A 23,167-nucleotide genomic window follows, 5' to 3' on the forward strand; every position below is an offset into this window, starting at 1 on the left:
ACCAGATAGATAATATTGTGGGGAAGGCGAAACAGAGACTGCGCTTTGCTGCCAGAACACTTAGAAGATGCGACAAACCCGCTAAAGAGACAGCCTATATTACACTTGCCCGTCCTTTGCTGAAATATTGCTGGGAGGTGTGGGATCCTTATCAGGTACGACTGACGGAGGACATCGAAAAAGTGCAAGGAAGGGCAGATCGTTTAGTGTTATCGTGCAATAGGGGCGAGAGTGTCACTGATTTGATACGCGAGTTGGGGTGGCAGTCACTGAAACATAGGCGGTTTTCTTTGCGGCGAGATCTATTTACGAAATTTCAATCACCAATTTTTTCTCCCGAACGCGAAAATATTTTGTTGACACCCACCTACGCAGGGAGAAATGATCATCATAATAAAATAAGTCAAATCAGAGCTCGAACGGAAAGATTTAGGTGTTCCTTTTTCCCACGCGCTATTCGAGAGTGGAATGGTAGAGAAATAGTATGAAAATGTTTCGATGAACCCTCTCCCAGTCACTTAAGTGTGAACTGCAGAGTAACCTTGTAGACGTAGATGTAGACCAAATCATAGAGATTTCATAACAACTTTCAAACATACACTGATAATAATTGCTGAGGTAATGATAAATGACGTAAAGTAATTTGTGACCTCATAAAGACCAAGTTTGACGCGTTGAGAAGTTCTTTTCGTCACTAAAGGGCAGTTTTCTGCTTCTTGGACGCCATATTGATATGAGGTGATTTGGTAGAAAATGCCAATAGATGGAAGATGCCACAATGTTGATATTTCCGCCAATATCCAATGGATGGTGAAACTATTCATTACCCTTTGTTATTGAGAGGGTACTGTCTGCGCGAAGAAGAAAGGTGACCGCATTTATCCATTAAAGACAAAGTAATCGGAGAACGTATTGAGTTAAATAGTGGTAAGTATGCAGCTTATCGTTCTGTTCTTGTTAATACTAACGATTTTAGATGTTTGCGTTTTGACCGTGATTATAATGGGTGTATGGAGACCGCACTGTGTGGCTTCCAGATAGTAGCATTAGTCATTTCTAATGGAGGTTATGTTGAAGAAAATGTAGGTTGCATCTCCCCGTATAAAACGGGTGAAGTACCTAGTGTGTAAAGCTTTAATTTACCTTTAGGGTAGCCTACCATGAATCATCAATACGGGAGAAAAATAAATAGAGCTTCATAGTCAGAAGCTTATCTCTACTGGCTGTAAAGATATCATAATAGGAAGATGACCTTGTGGGATGTATCGAATTTCTACCCAATACCATACAAAAACCTGAAATGAAGAATGGAATGCAAAATTTTCAGTAAAGATCGACCAGGCCCTGCGGTTAAAAACATTATCATAAAATCAATAGTGGAGTCAAGTTTGTAGTTACTACAGGCGCTAGAATTCTAGCAACAACAAAATACTAATCTTAATTTATAATGGAAACTTCTTCAGAACATCTTGATGATGAAAATGAAAGCAAACTTGTGGACTATATCCGACGATTGCAAGATACTGGATATTCACCTTCTCTAAAATTACTTCGGCAGTTGAGATAACCATTTGCAGAGAAAAATGGAATACCTAACGTATTCAATAATTTAAGTATAATGGCAGTCTATGACCGGCTGAACATATTCTTGCAAAGGAATGCGCAGGGTTTATCCCTCGTAAGAGGGTTGGGAACGTGTCAAAAAAAGATAAAGAACGATTTTTCCGTCTCCTGACATACCATCCAGAAGAACAAGTCGTTTCAACAGCGTGTGACAAATTAGACCACGGACGAGTGTAGGCTTCAGCTGAACAACGGATCCAGAGAAGAGTCAGCAGTGAAAGGTTCCAAATACGTTCAACGTGTAATGTCTGTAGAAAAAGGTGAAACCATAACCGCAATTCCTTGCTGCAATGCCGAAGGAAAATTCCTTGCACCCTACTGCATATTTATAGCGAAAAGGAAGAACCTCAATTTGAAGACAGTATGACTCCACTTTCCCAAATCGAAATGAATAACAGATTTGCATACATGAATACGGATGTGTTTAGAAATGGTTCAACAATAACTTTCTGAGGTGGCTAAATCATTGATGTAGCACCATCCTAAGTATTTCATTCATGTTTTTATGCTCCCCAAGTCTGTTAACAAAATGAATTTGTAACTGATGGGTTCCTTTAATAATTCGTATTACTAATTGCAAAATGCATATTTAATTGCACACGTTGCCTACGGTCAAGTTTGAAATTGAATTAGCTGTTGACTTCGATCTTTGAGAAGCTATATTTTTCCCATTTATTTGGCACAGCGGTTTAGCAGAGAGAGAGTAGGCGGAGGGACACGAGCTTTTAAGTGGTCTTCCGGGACGGCGCAGCAACCACCCTTGCTGGTTAACACGACTGGAGACAATGCGCCGTGCGGCTGGAAAGTGCTCCTGCGAAGTCACGTTGCCTACGTGGAGCAGTGTCTCTTTTACTTGACGCTGGACCCGCAAGACACGGCGTCTCAACGGCGTCTCTGGAACGCAGTTGGGCAGACGGTTAGCTTCTGCCCGAGCCCCCACCCACAAAATAAACGAAGAGCCTCACTACTGCTGGCACTTTGTCGAAATCTTGGAATTTCATTGGGGCGGTGGTCGCAATCTCGGCAAAACTTGGCTAGCCTTCAAACATCCGATTCCAACCACATCAGAAATTTAGGCCAAAATCCACCCAACACCAGAAGCAAATTTCCCATAATGACAAGATTTAGGACTTACCATATTCCTTAAAGCCAACACCAAACCTATACATACATCACAACTCCAACACAACATCATCAGCTAAACACTTAAAATTAGGGTCCATCCATTCCATCGTTTGGCTACCGTCATCGTGAGACATATGGCGGGGATCAAATCTGATCCGATCCTTCGCATACAGGGGTAAGCGACCCATCAGACCACCTAGAGACTGGACAGCTCTCGGAATCATTACCGTCATTGGTGGATGGCTTGTTGCTTTTCCAAAACTTGGGACAGAAGTTAGTGGTTCAATTTAGAAGCACTCTGCCCCCTGCCTCCAGAGACAACGTACTTGCTGACATCCTCGCGGACCGCATGCGCGAAGATGGCCCAGTACGCCACTAACTGCAGCTCACATTTTCACATTTGGTGAGATTCGGCAAGCAATGCGTTTCCGTGAGTTGTTCCGTCAACTGATGGGCGCACTTAGCTGTTTGATTTGCTGGATGCACCTTGCGTCAGTAAACAGCATTTGTTCTTCTGAGTTCACTTCTGATTAACACTTTCTGGTATGCTTTTCACATTCACTATTGGCGATATTCATTAAGCGATCCTAAAATTGGTACCGAGTTCGGAAGTATACATAACTGTTCCCTACCTTGGCATTGATTGCTATCTTGTTGAAGGTCTCCCACTTGAATGCGTGTTAAGGGAAACAAACAGCGTCTTTTATAAGTGTGCATTTTCATTTAATAATTAGATGCCTCCCTTAACTAAAATTTGCTGTCGTTTAGTGGTTGACATGTGTAATTCACACATGACTATTAACTTGTAAAGGTTGGCGTACCCCTGTCAAATTCAGACTTAATAAGATGTTATCAGCTGCGCAACTGTTTATCACCATTCAAAAGTGAATTCGCATGACTACATAGGGATATTAACTCAGTTTTACGATCATGGGGACTTTAATTTTGCATTTCAGGGGTACGCCCGCCACACAACCACAAACAATCCACCTAGCAACTTCATTCCTTTGAGGAATCTGGCAAACTATTGCTGATTCTGTAAGGCCACAGATTACACTGTTCTGGAGTCAGTCTTCTAGATTTTGCAGCTGAGAATCACATTATTCTCTTCTGCCTACATATCTATGCTATCCAATAACTATAACCCGTAGATCAGGCCTTCTTCAAGCTCTTAAAAATATTTTGGCAACAGGCTATCAACAGTTGTGTTCACAACCGTCCAGGCCGCAAAGTCGCTCGTCTGTAGTTTGGAAAACTGTTGAGTTCTGCAAGGAATGTTGCTGCAGCTGTGAATAATGTCATTCCTGCATTTTGAGCCTGTGAGATTTATCCATATCACACATCTAAAATCCCAGACCACGCATTTGCAGCACCCAACATAACAACTGGCAATACAGTTGATACACAATTGGAAATGCAGCAAATGTAACACCGACATGCAATGTAGAGCAATGTAGTAATTTTCCTGTACCATACACAAGCCATGTTTCAATGCCTACTTCTATCCCACCACCAACTACACTGAAAGCAGCGGAAGCTATATGCAGTGCAGGACTATCCATAAGTCTTGAAGGACAATTTAATAAATGCTCTTTTGATGACATAAGTCCTGTTCCTAAAGCTTCGGCATGTAGGCCAACCAACGCAAATTTGGCAGGTTATAACGAGCAGTCCCAAAAGAAGACAAAGCACAAAAAAGGTCAAAACGCCGTATTCTGCTAAGGAAGAAGTAGAGACTGCCAAGCAATTCATCTTCAAGCAGTGAGAAATCTTCGCATCTGAGTAACACAAGAAGAGAGAATGGCAGCGATGATGGTATTTGTCTTCCCAGTAAGTGTTCCTTTTATGACAAAATGGACCTAAGCGTGACTGGACCCAATACACCAGATGTAAGAAGTAGTTACATGAGGACTGTAGAAATTGGAGTGACTATTGAAATATTTTTAAAACAAGGATCAAATCAAATGGTTCAAATGGCTCTGAGCACTATGGGACTTAACTTCTGAGGTCATTAGTCCCCTATAACTTAGAACTACTTAAACCTAACTAACATAAGGACATCATACACATCCATGCCCGAGGCAGGATTCGAACCTGCGACCGTAGCGGTCGTGCGGTTCCAGACTGTAGCGCATAGAACCGCTCGGTCACCCCGGTCGGCAAAACATGCATCACATAGCACTGAACAGCAAATGAAAGTATTAATGTAGCAATAACCAATTGCAAACTGACAGACTGTTCTTGTTTGTATTTCTCATGTCGTTGTTGTTGTGGTCTTCAGTTCTGAGACTGGTTTGATGCAGCTCTCCATGCTACTCTATCCTGTGCAAGCTTCTTCAGCTCCCAGTACCTACTGCAACCTACATCCTTCTGAATCTGCTTAGTGTATTCATCTCTTGGTCTCCCTCTACGATTTTTACCCTCCACGCTGCCCTCCAATATTAAACTGGTGATCCCTTGATGCCTCAGAACATGTCCTACCAACCGATCCCTTCTTCTAGTCAAGTTGTGCCACAAACTTCTCTTCTCCCCAATCCTATTATCCTATTCAATACCACCTCATTAGTTATATGATCTACCCATCTAATCTTCAGCATTCTTCTGTAGCACCACGTTTCGAAAGCTTCTATTCTCTTCTTGTCTAAAATATTTATCGTCCACGTTTCACTTCCATACATGGCTACACTCCATACAAATACTTTCAGAAACGACTTCCTGACACTTAGGTCTATACTAGATGTTAACAAATTTCTCTTCTTCGGAAACGCTTTCCTTGCCATTTCCAGTCTACATTGTATGTCCTCTCTACTCCGACCATCATCAGTTATTTTGCTCCCCAAATAGCAAAACCCCTTTCCTACATTAAGCATCTCATTTCCTAATCTAATTCCCTCTGCAACACCCTACTTAATTCGACTACTTTCCATTATTCTCGTTTTGCTTTTGTTGATCTTCATCTTATATCCTCCTTTCAAGACACTATCCATTCCGTTCAACTGCTCTTCCAAGTCTTTTGCTGTCTCTGACAGAATTACAATGTCATCGGCGAACCTCAAACTTTTCATTTCTTCTCCATGGATTTTAATTCCTACTCCGAATTTTTCTTTTGTTTCCTTTATTGTTTGCTCAATATACAGACTGAATAACATCGGGGAGAGGCTACAACCCTGTCTTACTCCCTTCCCAACCACTGCTTCCCTTTCATCTCCCTCGACTCTTATAACTGCCATCTGGTTTCTGTACAAATTGTAAATAGCCTTTCGCTCCCTGTATTTCACCCCTGCCACCTTCAGAATTTGAAAGAGAGTATTCCAGTCAACATTGTCAAAAGCTTTCTCTAAGTCTACAAATGCTAGAAATGTAGATTTGCCTTTCCTTAATCTATCTTCTAAGATAAGTCGTAGGATCAGTATTGCCTCACGTGTTCCAATATTTCTACGGAATCCAAACTGATCTTCCCCGAGGTTGGCTTCTACCAGTGTTTTCATTCGTCTGTAAAGAATTCGCGTTAGTATTTTGCAGCTGTGACTTACTAAACTGATAGTTCGGTAATTTTCACATCTGTCAACACCTGCTTTCTTTGGGATTGGAATTATTATATTCTTCTTGAAGTCTGAGGGTATTTCGCCTGTCTCATACATCTTGCTCACCAGATGGTAGAGTTTTGTCAGGACTGGCTCTCCAAGGCTGTCAGTAGTTCTAATGGAATGTTGTCTACTCCCGGGGCCTTGTTTCGACTCAGGTCTTTCAGTGCTCTGTCAAACTCTTCACGCAGTATCTTATCTCCCATTTCATCTTCATCTACATCCTCTTCCATTTCAATAATATTGTCCTCAAGTACATCACTCTTGTATAGACCCTCTATATACTCCTTCCACCTTTCTGCTTTCCCTTCTTTGCTTAGAACTGAGTTGCCACTGAGCTCTTGATATTCATACAAGTCGTTCTCTTATCTCCAAAGGTCTCTTTAATTTTCCTGTAGGCGGTATCTATCTTACCCCTAGTGAGATAGGCCTCTACATCCTTACATTTATCCTCTAGCCATCCCTGCCTAGCCATTTTGCACTTCCTGTCGATCTCATTTTTGAGACATTTGTATTCCTTTTTGCCTGCTTCATTTACTGCATTTTTATATTTTCTCCTTTCATCAATTAAATTCAATATTTCTTCTGTTACCCAAGGATTTCTACCATCCCTCGTCTTTTTACCTACTTGGTCCTCTGCTGCCTTCACTACTTCATCCCTCAAAGCTACCCATTCTTCTTTTACTGTATTTCATTCCCCCATTCCTGTCAGTTGTTCCCTTAGGCTATCCCTGAAACTCTGTACAACCTCTGGTGCGTTCAGTTTATCGAGGTCCCATCTCCTTTTTTGCAGTTTCTTCAGTTTTAATCTACAGTTCATAAACAATGTGGTCGGAGTCCACATCTGCCCCTGGAAATGTCTTACAGTTTAAAACCTGGTTCCTAGATCTCTGTATTACCATTATATAATCTATCTGAAACCTGTCAGTATCTCCAGGCTTCTTCCATGTATACAACCTTCTTTCATGATTCTTGAACTAAGTGTTAGCTATGATTAAGTTGTGCTCTGTGCAAAATTCTACCAGGCGGCTTCCTCTTTCATTTCTTACCCCCATCCATATTCACCTACTACGTATCCTTCTCTCCCTTTTCCTACAACCGAATTCCAGTCACCCATGACTATTAAATTTTCGTCTTCCTTCACTCTCTGAATAATTTCTTTTATTTCATCATACATTTGTTCAATGTCTTCGTCATCTGCAGAGCTAGTTGGCATATTAAACTGTATTACTGTAGTAGGCGTGGGCTTCGTGTCTATCTTGGCTACAATAATGCATTCACTATGCTGTTTCTATTAGCTTACCCGCACTCCAAATTTTTTATTCATTATTAAACCTACTCCTGCATTACCCCTATTTGATTTTGTATTTATTACCCTGTATTCACCTGACCAAAAGTCTTGTTCTTCCTGCCACCGAACTTCACTAATTTCCACTATATCTACCTTTAACCTATCCATTTCCCATTTTAAATTTTCGAACCTACCTGCCCGATTCAGCGATCTGACGTTCCACGCTGCGATCCGTAGAACGCCAGTTTTCCTTCTCCTGATATTTCTCATAGTCAAAATAAATTAGTTTTGCTGAGTTATACTTAACTGCTTTGCAAAATTTGTTTGTTTTACACAGATGCATCTTCCCCAGTACAGTGGCATCTTACGCAGACATCAATGGAAAAATGCCAGCTGAGCAATGCTTCCAGTATCACAGTGTATCTATCATTTATTCATATATTTGCTGTTTATACTTCCAGTGCACTTAAATACAGGATCACGCTACAACACAAACGGAATTTCAAGTTTTTTGGATGGGTGGTTCAACCGTTACGGAAGAAAACTCCTGAACTATGGTGTCTTCCCCCGACGTAACCTTAAGTTTGGCAACCATTATTTTTCTTAATCAAATAAGAGTACTAGTTGCATTTTTATTTTGGATCAGCAAGATCTGTATCATCCAACAAGTCAATTTTCCAGTGAGCATCGAAACAGCATTGATAAACAAGGTACAGTAGAATAAACGATATGAAAAAGAAAATAGCAAGAAACATCATCAAACCAAGCATAGTAAAATAAATGACGTATAATAACTCGTCCACAAACATCATCAAAACATTACAGTAAAATAAATGATGTAGTATAGTAACTCGCCCATAATTTAAGAAAGTAACTTGTGCGACATGAACTTACGAGTTTGTTACGTGGGAGTTAACAGAGAAACTGGTGAGACATGTGAAGAAGCAGTGCAGAGCGATAAACAGATTGCACAGTGTAAGTTTAAATTATAATCTGAAGATATCAACAACAAAAACAAAAACTATCTTTTTAGGAAAGATGACTAATTTCCAGTATCTGGGATAGGATAAGTTTTGAAGAAGAGGAAGACAAAAATAAGAAAATTAACTCCTGTTAACATATATGTGGCTTGATAAATGGAACAAGAAGAAGTAAAACCAGAAGAGAAACCCAACTAAAATTCTGTAAGTCATAGCACTACTCACAGTACTGTATGGAGCAGAAAGTTGGACATTTAAGGTTAAAAGACTTACGACAATTTGAAACATCAGAAATTAAGTTCCTTAGATCTGTGATAAGTTTCACGAGGGAAGACATAAGAAAAGACCTAGGAGTAAAGCCATTAAATGGAAAAGTAATCCTAACGAAGGACTGGAAAGAGTAGATACTGCATATTTCACTTCAGAGAATCCCTCGACAAACGATTGAATATAATCCCATTGGAAGAGGGAATGTGAGAAACTCTAATTAGAGATGGTGTGGCCGGTACAGGCCATAAGACTTAACTGGGTTCGCAGAAGAAGAAGAAGAAGATGATGATGATGATGAAGAAAGAAGATGGGGGTTTTATAACTTATTATTTCAGTACCATACTAGAACGCATTCTACTATCAGAAGAACAAAGTGAAGTTGCATCACAGGTTCTTGTTCTAAGTTATTGCTGTCAGACCTTTATTTTTGTCATATAAATATCCACGAACTTCACCAAAAACTAGAATTCGTGGATTCAAAAAAGAAGCTTAAGGCAAACAGATCACTCTGTATCGTTGACACGAAGACAGTAAATATCCGAAATTAGTGTTCAAATCAGCAATAAAAACGACGAGGGTAGTCGTCGAAACATCATGACTCGAAGATCAATCACTGATTCTAATCTGGCTGGATGCCCAAATTTCACCTACTAGACATTGCATTGACGTGATTGTGGTGTCACTTTGTTCGTCAGCTCTTAGAGTAGTATCGAAATATAACGAAACGTTCGTAGTAAGAATGATTCTTCGGTATCTGTGAAGTCAAATGAAAACACAAGACGGCTAGTAACAAATGTCAATGATCTTTCACCGTTTTAAAGTATTTTTCCATTGGAATCAGAACCTAAAGCGACAGATTCTGAACGTATCGCTTTAAAAATAAGAGAACAGATGCGTCGAACACGCCATTGTAAAACAACAGTTTCTTTTCGAATTACGTGTTTCATGATGTATTTGCATAACATAAACAAACGATGTTCATCCAAACTTACGCTCTCCAAATTCTGTTGGGATATATTTGGCTGTAAATGTTCAATCATAATATAAGGCAGTAGATTGGAATCGTAGTATCAATCCTTGGATTTGCCTAAAGATATTTATGGAAACAGTGGGAACTTTTCGCTAGTATCTAAACCCAGACCCTACCGAAAATAGACTGTACTGCTGCTTTACATTTCCTGCATTAACATAAGCACAACTGCCAATCATTTCACTTAGTTACATTACAATTACGTTACAGCTGCTAATTCATTCGCTGTTATAACGCTTTCGCCAGCGTTACCTGTCCTAAATGCGAATTACCCGTTACTGTTAACCTACTGATTCTACACTACTGGCCATTAAAATTGCTACACCAAGAAGAAATACAGATGATAAACGGGTATTCATTGGACAAATATTTTATACCAGAACTGACATGTAATTAATTACATTTTCACTCAATTTGGGTGCATAGATCCTGAGAAATCAGTACCCAGAACAACCACCTCTGGCCGTAATAACGGCCTTGATACGCCTGGGCATTGAGTCAAACAGAGCTTGGATGGCGTGTACAGGTACAGCTGCCAATGCAGCTTCAACACGATACCACACTTCATCAAGAGTAGTGACTGGCGTATTGTGACGAGCCAGTTGTTCGGCCACCATTGACCAGACGTTTTCAATTTGGGAGAGGTCTGGAGAATGTGCTGGCCAGGGCAGCAGTCGAACATTTTCTGTATCCAGAAAGGCCCGGACATGACCTACAACATGCGGTCGTGCATTATCCTGCTGAAATGTAGGGTTTAGCAGGGATCGAATGAAGGGTAGAGCCACGGGTCGTAACACATCTGACATGTAACGTCCACTGTTCAAAGTGCTGTCAATGCGAACAAGAGGTAACCGAGACGTATAACTAATGGCACCCCATACCATCACGCCGGGTGATACGCCAGTATGGCGACGACGAATACACGCTTCCAATGTGCGTTCACCGCGATGTCGCCAAACACGGATGCGACCATCATGATGCTGTAAAAAGAACCTGGATTCGTCCGAAAAAATGACGTTTTGCCATTCGTGCACACAGGTTCGTCGTAGAGTGCACCATCGCAGGAGCTCCTGTCTGTGATGCAGCGTCAAGGGTAACCGCAGCCATGGTCTCCGAGCTGATAGTCCATGCTGCTGCTAACGGCCGGCCGGAGTGGCCGTGCGGCTCTAGGCGCTACAGTCTGGAGCCGAGAGACCGCTACGGTCGCAGGTTCGAATCCTGCCTCGGGCATGGATGTGTGTGATGTCCTTAGGTTAGTTAGGTTTAAATAGTTCTAAGTTCTAGGCGACTGATGACCTCAGAAGTTAAGTCGCATAGTGCTCAGAGCCACTTGAACCATTTTGCTGCTAACGTCGTCGAACCGTCCGTGCAGATGGTTGTTGTCTTGCAAACGTCCCCTTCTGTTGACTCAGGGATCGAGACGTGGCTGCACGATCCGTTACAGCCATGCGGATAAGATGCCTGTCATCTCGACTGCTAGTGATACGAGGTCGTTGGGATCCAGCACGGCGTTCCGTATTACCCCCCTGAACCCGCCGATTCCATATTCTGCTAACAGTCATTGGATCTCGATCAACGCGAGCGGCAGTGTCGCGATACGATAAACCACAATCGCGATAGGCTACAATCCGACCTTTATCAAAGTCGGAAACGTGATGGTACGCATTTCTCCTCCTTACACGAGGCATCACAACAACTTTTCACCAGGAAAGGCCGCTCAACTGCTGTTTGTGTGTGAGAAATCCGTTGGAAACTTTCCTTATGTCAGCACGTTGTAGGTGTCGCCACCGGCGCCAACCTTGTGTGAATGCTCTGGTAAGCTAATCATTTGCATATCACAGCATCTTCCTCCTGTCGGTTAAATTTCGTGTCTGTAACACGTCATCTTCGTGGTGTAGCAATTTTAATGGGCAGTAGTGTAAAATAACTGTAGCAATTACAGATTAGCCTTTCTGTACGTAGTAAATAAATGCGTTACTGAACTAATTCGGGTTTGTCATACTTGACGCTGGAATTAAAACCGATATTTCCATCTATAATCTGTCCATAACTCAGCTGCCGACGGAAAAACAATTTTCTTGTTATTCCTTAATCAATTAAGCAACAGTATGAAATGTACGAGGACATGCTGGAAAGTAATATCTCCGAATATTTTATGTGAAAACTGTTAAAGGTTTTTAGGTAAAAGAAACGTTATTAGCATCCTACATATTTATTCTTCATGTCCACATATTTATTTGTGCATATTGTCACCCTGGTGACGAACACATTTCTGCCAACAAGCAACCAGTTTGTTGATACAGTCGCTGTAAAATGTTTGAATTTGTTGGTGGAACCACAACCTCATCTCTGCTTCCACCTCTTCAGCACTACCAAAGCGAAGTGCAGGAAGCTGTTCTTTCAGTTTTGGAAACAGATGAAAATCGGATGGTGCCAAGTCGGAGGGTAAGGAGGATGATCGATAACAATGAACCCAAGGCGTCTGATTGTTGCAGATGTTACAGCGCTCATGTGTGATCTGGCATTGTCACGCTGAAGGAGAGGGTGCTCCGCGTGTAGACGACCTCTCCGAATCCGAAATTCGATTACAGCACGCTGTGTCTCACGCACCGCTAGGTTACACGCTACAATTAGCAGCCGTCTACATGCAGATGGCTGCAAATGTGAAGACATAAAGAATAAAGGTGTGGAAAGATAATAACATCTGTTTTATTGAAAATGTTTTAAAGGTTTTCACATTAAAAAATCAGAGGCATTACTTTCCAGCACGTCCTCTTTTAAAAGATAAACATTTGCCTTCAGTCATAATGTTGGTTTTAACAAAAAAAAAAGTACGTTTCGAGCATGGACGTCCATCTTCAGTGGATTAAGGTACTGGACATCAAGGCGAGCCTTCAGCGCTCAACATGCACCTTGTTATATTATACAAGGGTGGTCCATTGATCGTGACCGGGCCAAATATCTCACGAAATAAGCATAAACGAAAAAACTACAAAGAACGAAACTTGTCTAGCTTGAAGGGGGAAACCAGATGGCGCTATGGTTGGGCCGCTGGATGGCGCTGCCATAGGTCAAACCGATATCAACTGCGATTTTTCAAATACGAACCACCATTTTTTATTACATATTCGTGTAGTACGTAAAGAAATATGAATGTTGTAGCTGGACCACTTTTTTCGCTTTGTGCTAGATGGTGCTGTAATAGTCACAAACGTATAAGTACGTGGAATCAGCCGGCCGCGGTGGTCTCGCGGTTCTAGGCGCGCAGTCCGGAACCGTGCGACTGCTACGGTCGCAGGTTCGAATTCTGCCTCGGGCATGGATGTGAGTGATGTCCTTAGGTTAGTTAGGTTTAAGTAGTTCTAAGTTCTAGGGGACTGATGACCACAGCTGTTAAGTCCCATAGTGCTCAGAGCCATTTGAACCATTTTTACGTGGAATCACTTAACATGCCGCCAGTGCGAACGGTATTTGCTTCGTGATACATTATCCGTGTTAAAATAGACCGTTTACCAACTGCGGAAAGGGTCGATATCGTGTTGATGAATGGCTATTGTGATCAAAATGCCCAACGGGCGTGTGCTATGTATCCTGGACGACATCATCCAAGTGTCCGGACCGTTCGCCTGATAGTTACGTTACTGGAAACAGGAAATGTTCAGCCACATGTGAAACGTCAGCCACGACCTGCAACAAATGATGATGCCCAAGTAGGTGTTTTAGCTGCCGTCGCGGCTAATCCGCACATCACTAGCAGACACATTGCGCGAGAATCGGGAATCTCAAAAACGTCGGTGTTGAGAATGTTACACCAACATTGATTGCGCCCGTACCATATTTCTATGCACCAGGAATTGCATGGCGACGACTTTGAACGTTGTGTACAGTTCTGCCACTGGACACAAGAGAAATTACGGGACGGTGACAGATTTTTTGCACGCCTTCTATTTAGCGACGAAGCGTCATTCAACAGCGGTAACGTAAACCGGCATAATATGCCCTATTGGGCAACGGAAAATCCACGATGGCTGCGACAAGTGGAACATCAGCGACCTTGGGTTAATGTATGGTGCGGCATTATGGGAGGAAGGATAATTGGCCCCCATTTTATCGATGGCAATCTAAATGGTGCGATGTATGCTGATTTCCTACGCACTGTTCTACCGATGTTACTACAAGATGTTTCACTGCATGACAGAATAGCGATGTACTTCCAACATGATGGATGTCCGGCACATAGCTCGCGTGCGGTTGAAGCGGTATTGAATAACATATTTCATGACCATACCATGGCCCGCACGTTCACCGGATCTGACGTCCCCGGATTTCTTTCTGTGGGGAAAGTTGAAAGATATTTGCTATCGTGATCCACCGACAACGCCTGACAACATGCGTCAGCGCATTGTCAATGCATGTGCGAACATTACGGAAGGCGAACTACTCGCTGTTGAGAGGAATGTCGTTACACATATTGCCAAATGCATTGAGGTTGACGGATATCATTTTGAGCATTTGTTGCATTTATGTGGTATTTACAGGTAATCACGCTGTAACAGCATGCGTTCTGAGAAATGATAAGTCCACAAAGGTATATGTATCACATTGGAACAACCGAAATAAAATGTTCAAACGTACCTACGTTCTGCATTTTATTTTTAAAAAACCTACGTGTTACCAATGTTCGTCTAAAATTGTGAGCCATATGTTTGTGACTATTACAGCGCCATTTATCACAAAGCGAAGAAAGTGGTCCAACTAAAACATTCATATTTCTTTACGCACCACACGAATATGGTTAACGCACGTGCCTAATAAGCAGGAGATTCCATGTTCAAATCCCGTTCCGGGGCACATTTTCGCTCGTCGCCGCTGATGCTGCGCTAAGTCCTCATTCAGCTGATATCAGTAGTGTTTCCCTTTCCTTCCTCCCCCTCCCCCTCCTCCTATGGTTTATATAATAAGTAATCGATCATCTGTAACTTTCTGTGTCAGCCCGCACCATTGCTCGGAGACTAGAAACAGCTGGCCTAGGGAGTTCCTATTCCATCCGTAGGCTGCTGTCAACACCGCAACACAAACGGCTGCGTTTGTAGTGACACCGTGAGTGGGGAGCATGGTGTGCTAATGAATGAAGTCGCGTTTTGCCCAGTTCTGAACGACCGCATGTGACCACAGTGCCGGCCGGAGTGGCCGAGCGGTTGTAGGCGCTGCAGTGTGGAACCGCGCGACCGCTACGGTCGCAGGTTCGAATCCTGCCTTGAGCATGGATGTGTGTGATGTCCTTAGGTTAGTTAGGTTTAAGTGGTTCTAAGTTCTAGGGGACTGATGACTGTAGATGTCCTGTCCCATAGTGCTCAGAGCCATTTGAACGATTTGACCACAGTTGGCGTCATGGCGTGAGGAGCCATTGGGTATAACTTCAGGTGACAGATGGTAATGATTGAGGGAACTCTGACGAGACAACGGTACGTCACGGACATCTTCCATCGTGATGTGTCACTGCTAATGTGACAATATGGTGGTGCCACTTTCCAGCACGACACCAGTAATCCATACGTAGGACTTGTCTCTAAGAAATGACTGCGTGCAGTTGAGGTACTACTGTGACTAGTAAGATCGTTAGGTGTGTGATCAATAGAACAAGTGTGCGACCAGCTCGAACGACACCTCTCTCCCAGTGTCAGTACCCAGGGTATGAAGGACCAGATACAGTTGTTGGCCAGCTTGCTCCAGGAGAGGATACAACGGCCTTATGACACCCTTCCGGAGCGAGTCAGTGCGTGCGTCCAGGACAGAGGGAGTGCATCGTCACGTTCGTAAGTAGGCTCATACTATCTAAGTTTTTCGAAATCTGACTCTATATTGTAATCACAAAAATAACAACACATACCCTCTCAACTGTTGAAGTTACATTTCGTTTGCTCCTGCCCTTTAGTTTTCTCCTTTAAGTTTTTTGTCAGGCAAGGGAAGCATACCTGGAGAAAGTTGTGGAGAAACTTATTGAGGCTGTTTTCAGGGCTAGATGTGGTGAGAGACACGGTACTAAAGTGATGTCTCCTGGGAGTGAATAATTTGCCGTCCGGTGTGCTCGCGTTTTGCGTGACTTATAGGGTGAGAGGAGAGGAGTGTGCTGACCGAGGCGGCGCCGGCGAGCACCCTGACGGCCATGAAGAGGTAGACGTCGGCGCGCGCGGCCAGCGGGCTGAGCAGCGTGAGCACGCCGCTGAGGAAGACGCCGGGCCCGCACACGTGGCGGCCGCCGTACCGCTCCGCCAGGTAGCCGCCCGGCAGCTGCATCGCCACGTAGCCGTAGTAGTAGGACGACAGCACGTAGCCCTGCATCGTCTCGTCCCACGCGAACTCGCCCTCCTGCGTCACAGCAAACAGAGGCAGCTCCAGAGGAAATCCTCAAAGTGCAGGACAGTTGTAATCAAAGAGCACCTACTGTCGGCTGTAATTATCGTATGACAGCGAAGTTAATGACATGTGGCAGTGCAGTGGGTCTAATATCTCTGGCAGACGCACGTCCACGAAGCTCTCTTCAGTTGAGTGATTAGTATCGAATTAATTTAGTTAATATTACATTTTAGACTAGTGCATTTACTTCTTCGCTAGGCTACCTATTGAGGGTTTCGCTTTTCTGTGCGCATTTAGATAGAAAAGAAAGTATTTCGTAAAGGCCAATAACCGTTAGTTTCATTTACATTTTAGGCGTAAATTTCGAGCAAGTGTAGATCTTTATTTTTTTGACAAGACTTAGCGGTTCAAAGTTAAATTAAATCGTGTCTTTCATATAGAGTTTAGGTAAGCAATTAAAACTTTCGAAGGTAAGTTTAAAAGTTTGTTTACATTAGCGTTTAGTTACGTGTTAGTACGTACTACGAAACTTCAGTGCTCTTGTGCCAAGTTATTCTCTGCTTTCCTATACATTTTTTGTAAATTTTTGCATAAATTTTTCTATCAAACCATGTGTGACAAATGTGGTGGTTGCCGCAGCAATCTGAAGGAGGGAGTGTTCTGTGAAAACTGTAGGTTATGGTTTCATTGGGTTGAATGTAGCGGCGAGGAAACGGGGGTAGTTAATGAGGCTCTTCCATGGCAATGTGGATTGTATAGAAAGGACAGAAAAATCGCTGAACGGAGGCAAAAATTTGTGCCCTTAAGGCTGAATTAGAAAACGTGAATTTTTAATTACGTAGGCTACGGGGAGAAAAGGAGACGGGGTGCTAGGAAAAGGTAGCAAGCAAAGGGCGAAAATGGGAAAGTGTTGAAAAACTTTAGAAATTCAGCTAGTAAATCGGTTTGGCTTGCTATCTGAAGTAGTAGAGGAAAGGCCTCATCAAGATGTAGTTGAATCTAGGTTGAAGCAGAATATTAGCTTAAAGGAAAAAGACAGGTCGGGATAAAATCGGAGTAGGAAAAGATGAATTCTGCTTCTAGGTAGCAGTCATGGGAGGTGTGTTGGTCAGCAGCTTCAGGAGAAATTAGGTCACAAGTTCTGTAAAACCAAGTGCTAGACTTAGCCAGGTGACTGAGAACTTGCACTACTGGCCATTAAAATTGCTACACCAAGAAGAAATGCAGATGATAAAAGGGGATTCATTGAACAAATATACTAGAACTGACATGTGATTACATTTTCACGCAATTTGGGTGCACAGATCCTGAGAAATCAGTACCCAGAACAACCATCGCTGGCCGTAATAACGGCATTGATACGCCTGGGCATTGAGTCAAACAGCGTGTACAGGTACAGCTGCCCATGCAGCTTCAGCACGATACCACAGTTCATCAAGAGTAGTGACTGGCGTATTGTGATGAGCCAATTGCTCGGCCACCATTGACCAGACGTTTTCAATTGGTGAGAGATCTGGAGAATGTGCTGGCCAGGGCAGCAGTCGAACATTTTCTGTATTCAGAAAGGCCGGTACAGGACCTGCAACATAACGGTCGTGCATTATCCTTCTGAAATGTAGGGTTTCGCAGGGATCGAATGAAGGGTAGAGCCACGGGTCGTAACACAACAACGTTTCACCAGGCAACGCCGGTCAACTGCTGGTTGTGTATGAGAAATCGGTTGGAAACTTTCCTCATGTCAATACGTTGTAGGTGTCGCCACCGACGCCAACCTTGTTTGAATGCTCTGAAAAGCTAATCATTTGCATATCACAGCATCTTCTTCCTGTCGGTTAAATTTAGCGTCTGTAGCACGTCACCTTCGTGGTGTAGCAATTTTAATGACCAGTAGTGTGTTAAAAGCTTCCATTAACACATATCATGACTTTAGCGTATTTGAGGTTCACATTTTAAGAGACACTATTCTGAAAAACAAGACCACTCGTTATATTATTATTATTATTATTATTATTATTATTATTATTATTATTTGGAGACCTTCAAAACAACTCTATTTTAGTTAGAGTTCCAGCAATCAATAGCTTTCTCAAAGTCACTGACAACATTACAACTACACACCACAGTTGGGATACAAATGATTTTTAGTTTGTGTCCTGAAGTAATTATGTGAACAGTGTAGTCGAGAGTTAATTGTACCAAAAGAGCAGAGAGTAGCTCTCTTTTATCTGACAGCACGTTTTATAAATCAAGGCCAATACAACATTGGTAGGAATTATCGTATTTTCCATTAAAAAGTCTTGTTTCAAATGTTACAGTTTTTCGTACATGAGGGTTCAAAGTAATTTTGTATTATGTAAAAGACCTCTTTCCACCTGGAAGATATTCATCCTCCCCCGCCACCGCTTTCTCACGCTGTTTATTTGACCCACTATTATATGTCATTTAGCAGCATGATTTTGATTTTCTGCTCCTTCTCAGCAAACTCAGTGTTCCAACGCAATTGCTGAAATCTCCGTCATATGGAATTCAAATGGCGAAAAATATGAAAATGAAGTAGTCCAGCAACACAGAAACGTTTACTCGGACTGACAGCAGCCTGAAGATCTTGCAGATCTATATAAACAGCAGTTGAAGTTGCTGAAGTTTGTCGTTAAAGAGCGCCTGGAATGGAGTCTAGAAAAGGTAATAGGTAACTGGACACATAAATTGCCTTGTGGGCGTTTCTTCTGTAGGCAAAGCAATGAAAACTTCAAATACTAAAGTGATGTAACAAGTGGAAGTGTGTTTCTTTCTTCTGGAGACTTTTCGACTACGTAGCCAACAAAGGACAATGTGAAACGCTGTGATTTCGAGGGATACTTCTGATATCTAATATCTCATGGCATTCCGTATGCAATAAGATATCCTCTGGTATAAACAAATATCGTTATAAATGTTATCAAAGTTGCATTATTTCCCGTATAGGAAAGATATCACGACACTCAGTAAAAACTGGCAGCCCAAATGTTATTATTAAGTGTACGAAGTCAGGTTTCAGTTACGTAGAGTTATTACACTTGATACTTAAGAAAACTCTCAGTGTATAATTTAATGTGCGACGTGAAGACACAGACTTTCACTTATAACGGAAATTAAATCCAGTATTTTACACGTAAAACGGCTAAATAATTTCACTTTTTTTAGACACAGCCTCTACACAAGGTTTAATTTTGGGTAAGAGTATCAAGATCTGATAACGCTGAAATGACGCTATCGCAGGAATGTAGCAAGTACTCGATACAAACAGCTGTGTCATTACGAGAACCTTTTGTGAACAAGAGAAGCAGGTCAATCTATGCGTTTCCATTAGGAAAAAAGGAAACTGAATCGAACAATAAGAAATAATTGGAGAGCGTAAAAGACGAGGTAGAGCTGGTTTGCGACTCAGGGCACCACTTATGGAAGAGCTGCAGGAACGTCTTGGTTTGGATTTTCCAGCTTTTTTAAAACATGTTTACCTTTCAACCATCAACTGCAAAAGACAGTTTTAAGCTAAAACATGATTACTCCGTAAGAATCATTTCGTCAGAGTAAAAATTTTCCTGGCGAATTAATGCCAGAGCAAAAACATCGACAGTAAGCTAATATAAAACGTACCAACGTAGTCTTAAAGTGTTACCTACTTGACTTTGTGAGTCTTCCGTATCCCCACCTCCTGGACATGTTCCTTCCGGGGCAGTGAAGTTACTTTCCATTACCAAAAGCTTCTCTTCATTAGCATTTTCGTCCGTTTTCACCATTGCAACAATGGCTACAGAAAGATTGGCTTTCATGGTGAACTGGAGAGAAATGGCGCAGAATCCCATTATGGCAAGAATATATCTTGCAGGGACACATTCGAAAATTTCTGAAAACAAAGATGAATACAGTTCAGTTCAGTTTATAGGGTAGTGGGTCTAAAACAGAAGTATGAGTAATAAATTATGCTGAATAACAAGACGGATGAACTTTATCATAAACGATTTTGAAGGTTTTATAAAAATGATCAAATACGTGATAGTTTGTCGCATCTGTGGTAAACGAGTAAAATTCTAGATGGTAGCGTCAGTTTTTAAAGCTATTAAAGAATAATACCGTCTGAGGTGTTTGACCTGGATCCGACGGTAGTGGGGTGCCTAATGGCTCGTTGTGTACTCCGTCTAAATGTGCCTATGTGGCTAGTTTAAATAAATGAATGTAATGCGGCTGTCAGATTAATGTTACTCGATGATCCCTCTGAAAACGTAACCGCTCACATTAATCACAACAGTATTCACTAAATGCTCCTTGATGAAAAGGCATTGGTTCGATCCTTGTTGCAGGATGAACAGCGGTCCTGAGACCGTGAATTAATTCCAGATATGTAAGATGGGGTGCAACAAGCAATTATTTTGGTTGTTCATACTAAAGAATTTAAGAACATAAGAAGCATTCAAAAATCATACACATTCTCAATGAATTTGTATTGACACAGAATTTAGGTTGAACCAATGTGGATTTTTTCGGCTGTAATTCACAATGAAATACCTGGTAGAGAGTTCATCGAACCACCTTCAAGCTACTTCTCTACCGTTCCATTCTCCACGAGCGCTCGCGAAAAAACGAACACTTAAATCTTTCCGCGTGAACTCTGATTTCTCTTGTTTTTTACGCTATTTATTTCTATGTAGGTGGGCACAATCAAAATATTTTCGCATTCGGAGTAAGTTAGTGATTGAAATTTCGTGAAAAGATCCTGCCATAACGAAAAAGTCTTTCTTCTAACGATTGCTACCCCAACTTACGTATTATATATGTGATACTATCTCCTCTATTTTCCAGTAATAAAAACAAACTGCCCTTCCTGAAATTTCTTGATGTCCTCCGTCAATACTTTCTGATGCAGATCCCGTACAGAGCAGTAATGTTCCAGAAGAGGGCAGACAAGCATAGTCAAGGTAGTCCCTTTAGTAGACCAGTTGGATCTTCTAACAAATGAGTGACACAGACATCGTGCTTGAGCCGACGGTTGTTCTTCGCTTGTCACGAGAATTTCACGTCATCGGATTAAATCTTCACCTGGTGACGGCCATCTGCCGCACGTAAAAGCCCGAAGCCACGTCACATCTTCTGCGACTTCTATTAGTGATAATAAAATAAATTCGAACAAACGCTATGTTGAGGTTAATGCTGTTATCGGTTTATATTTCGTCACCATACAGTACACATCTACGTATTCACGTTAGTTATTCTTAAATACGTGGCATTGTCTGTAGAATGTGGTGGTAAATAAATCAACTTGAAGTAGCTGTGAAGATAAAATATTACAGGAGCTATCAATATTTCTGAAAGTAAATAGATATGAGAAACATTGTCATTATAGCGTCATAGTTATTTGATACGACGATTGCTGACTTTGAAGAGGGAAATGACTGTAATGGTGAATATCATCACAATACTACCAGTGGTACCAGCATCTCTGATCGCTGAAATACTCGACGGAATATGGTTTCATGTGACTGCTTTTAAAGAATATTGTTAACTCTACTGAAAAGCAAATGAAAACAATTCATCTACTCATAACTGAAAATACTTACAAATTTAAAATCATTTAATTTCAATTTGATTGGCTGCGCAAATATCCAGTGTGTCGAGGTGAGCCCTCTATTATGCAAAATCGCTAATTGTCTAGGCAACGCGATAATCAACTGTTGAATTACAACTTTCATGCGTATTTCTAACAAGAAGTCTTAATACGCTAGCGCCTTTATGTTCTCTGAAGGAGAGGAACCTGCAAACTGAAGAACATAACAATTTTGTGGTGAACACGTAGCTGTATATGGTCAACATTTTTTTAAATATTTTCCATGGAACGAAGTATGTGAACGCTACGTAACTTAACACACTACAGCTTTCAGAGCACAAGCCGTGATGAGAGGAGCGCACAGCATCCCGTCGAGCGTGGGAGAAATAAAAGAAACAACTGTGCCAGATTCTTGCTACGCGCGGGGAGTGTACCTTGATGCTGACACATGGTCTGCTACGGCGACAATTACGTCATAGTGCGTGGACAACGGACAAGGCGTCGGAAGCAGAGGCTCATCCTTTTAGGAGAAGGATGTGCAGGGAGTGGACGACCGGCAGAAGTGCACGCTTGAACATAAATTCAGACGCTATCCACGCCTGCAGGTGGGCTGTTGTAAATAACCACGAACGGCACCTGTGCGATGTCCTCAATACGTTGTGTCAGTCATCGACAGGGCAATGTCTGTGGTGCTATGGGAGCATTATTCGGAGCCTAGTGAATTCGAATGTGGTTAAGTTGTTGTTCTTCGTATGGTGGCTGCTTACGTAACCACGGTCGCCGATGTGTTTGATGTTAAAAAAAAAAAAAATGGCGCTAAGCACTATGGGACTTGACGTCTGAGGTCATCAGTCCCCTAGACTTAGAACCACTTAAACCTAACCAACCTAAGGACATCACACACATCCATGCCCGAGGCAGGATTCGAATCTGCGACTGTAGCAGCAGCGCGGTTCCGGACTGAAGCACCTAGAACCGCTCGGTCACAACGTCCGGCTGATGTTTCAAGATGCACCGTATCGAAGATTTATACCGCATGCAGGAAAAGCGAAAGAAGACATTCCACTACGTCACAACGAGAACTAAAGTGTCCTTTGAGCGACTGTGACAGACGTTCATTTACCAGGTTTATGAAAAAAATAAGAGGACGACAACCGCAAAATTCGCTGCAGAACTGAATGTCGCACTCGTGAACCCTGTCAGCACCCAACCAACGCGAAGGGACCTCGATAAACAGGCGATTGCAGAGCGAGCTGTAATTCAAAAACCACTAATCGATGAAACAATTGCCCACAACCAGAAAATGTGAGGCAGAAGCCATAAAAC

General features: G+C 42.1%; 1 protein-coding gene across 1 annotated transcript in view; it reads right to left on the reverse strand.

Annotated features, from left to right (window-relative positions):
* Positions 1-1,323: 1,323 nt before the first annotated feature.
* LOC124594094 (sialin-like) overlaps positions 1,324-23,167 on the reverse strand; it is a 53,281-nt gene continuing 31,437 nt past the window's right edge. Inside the window, exons 2-4 of the mRNA XM_047132445.1 lie at positions 19,923-20,146; positions 16,039-16,272; positions 1,324-1,344 (exon numbers count right to left, since the gene is read on the reverse strand). Coding sequence (XP_046988401.1) covers positions 1,324-1,344; positions 16,039-16,272; positions 19,923-20,146 — 479 coding nt within the window. The remainder of the gene's footprint in view (positions 1,345-16,038; positions 16,273-19,922; positions 20,147-23,167) is intronic.

The sequence above is a fragment of the Schistocerca americana genome, chromosome 2 (assembly GCF_021461395.2).
Source record: "Schistocerca americana isolate TAMUIC-IGC-003095 chromosome 2, iqSchAmer2.1, whole genome shotgun sequence".
In the NCBI taxonomy this organism is placed as follows: Eukaryota; Metazoa; Arthropoda; class Insecta; order Orthoptera; family Acrididae; genus Schistocerca; species Schistocerca americana.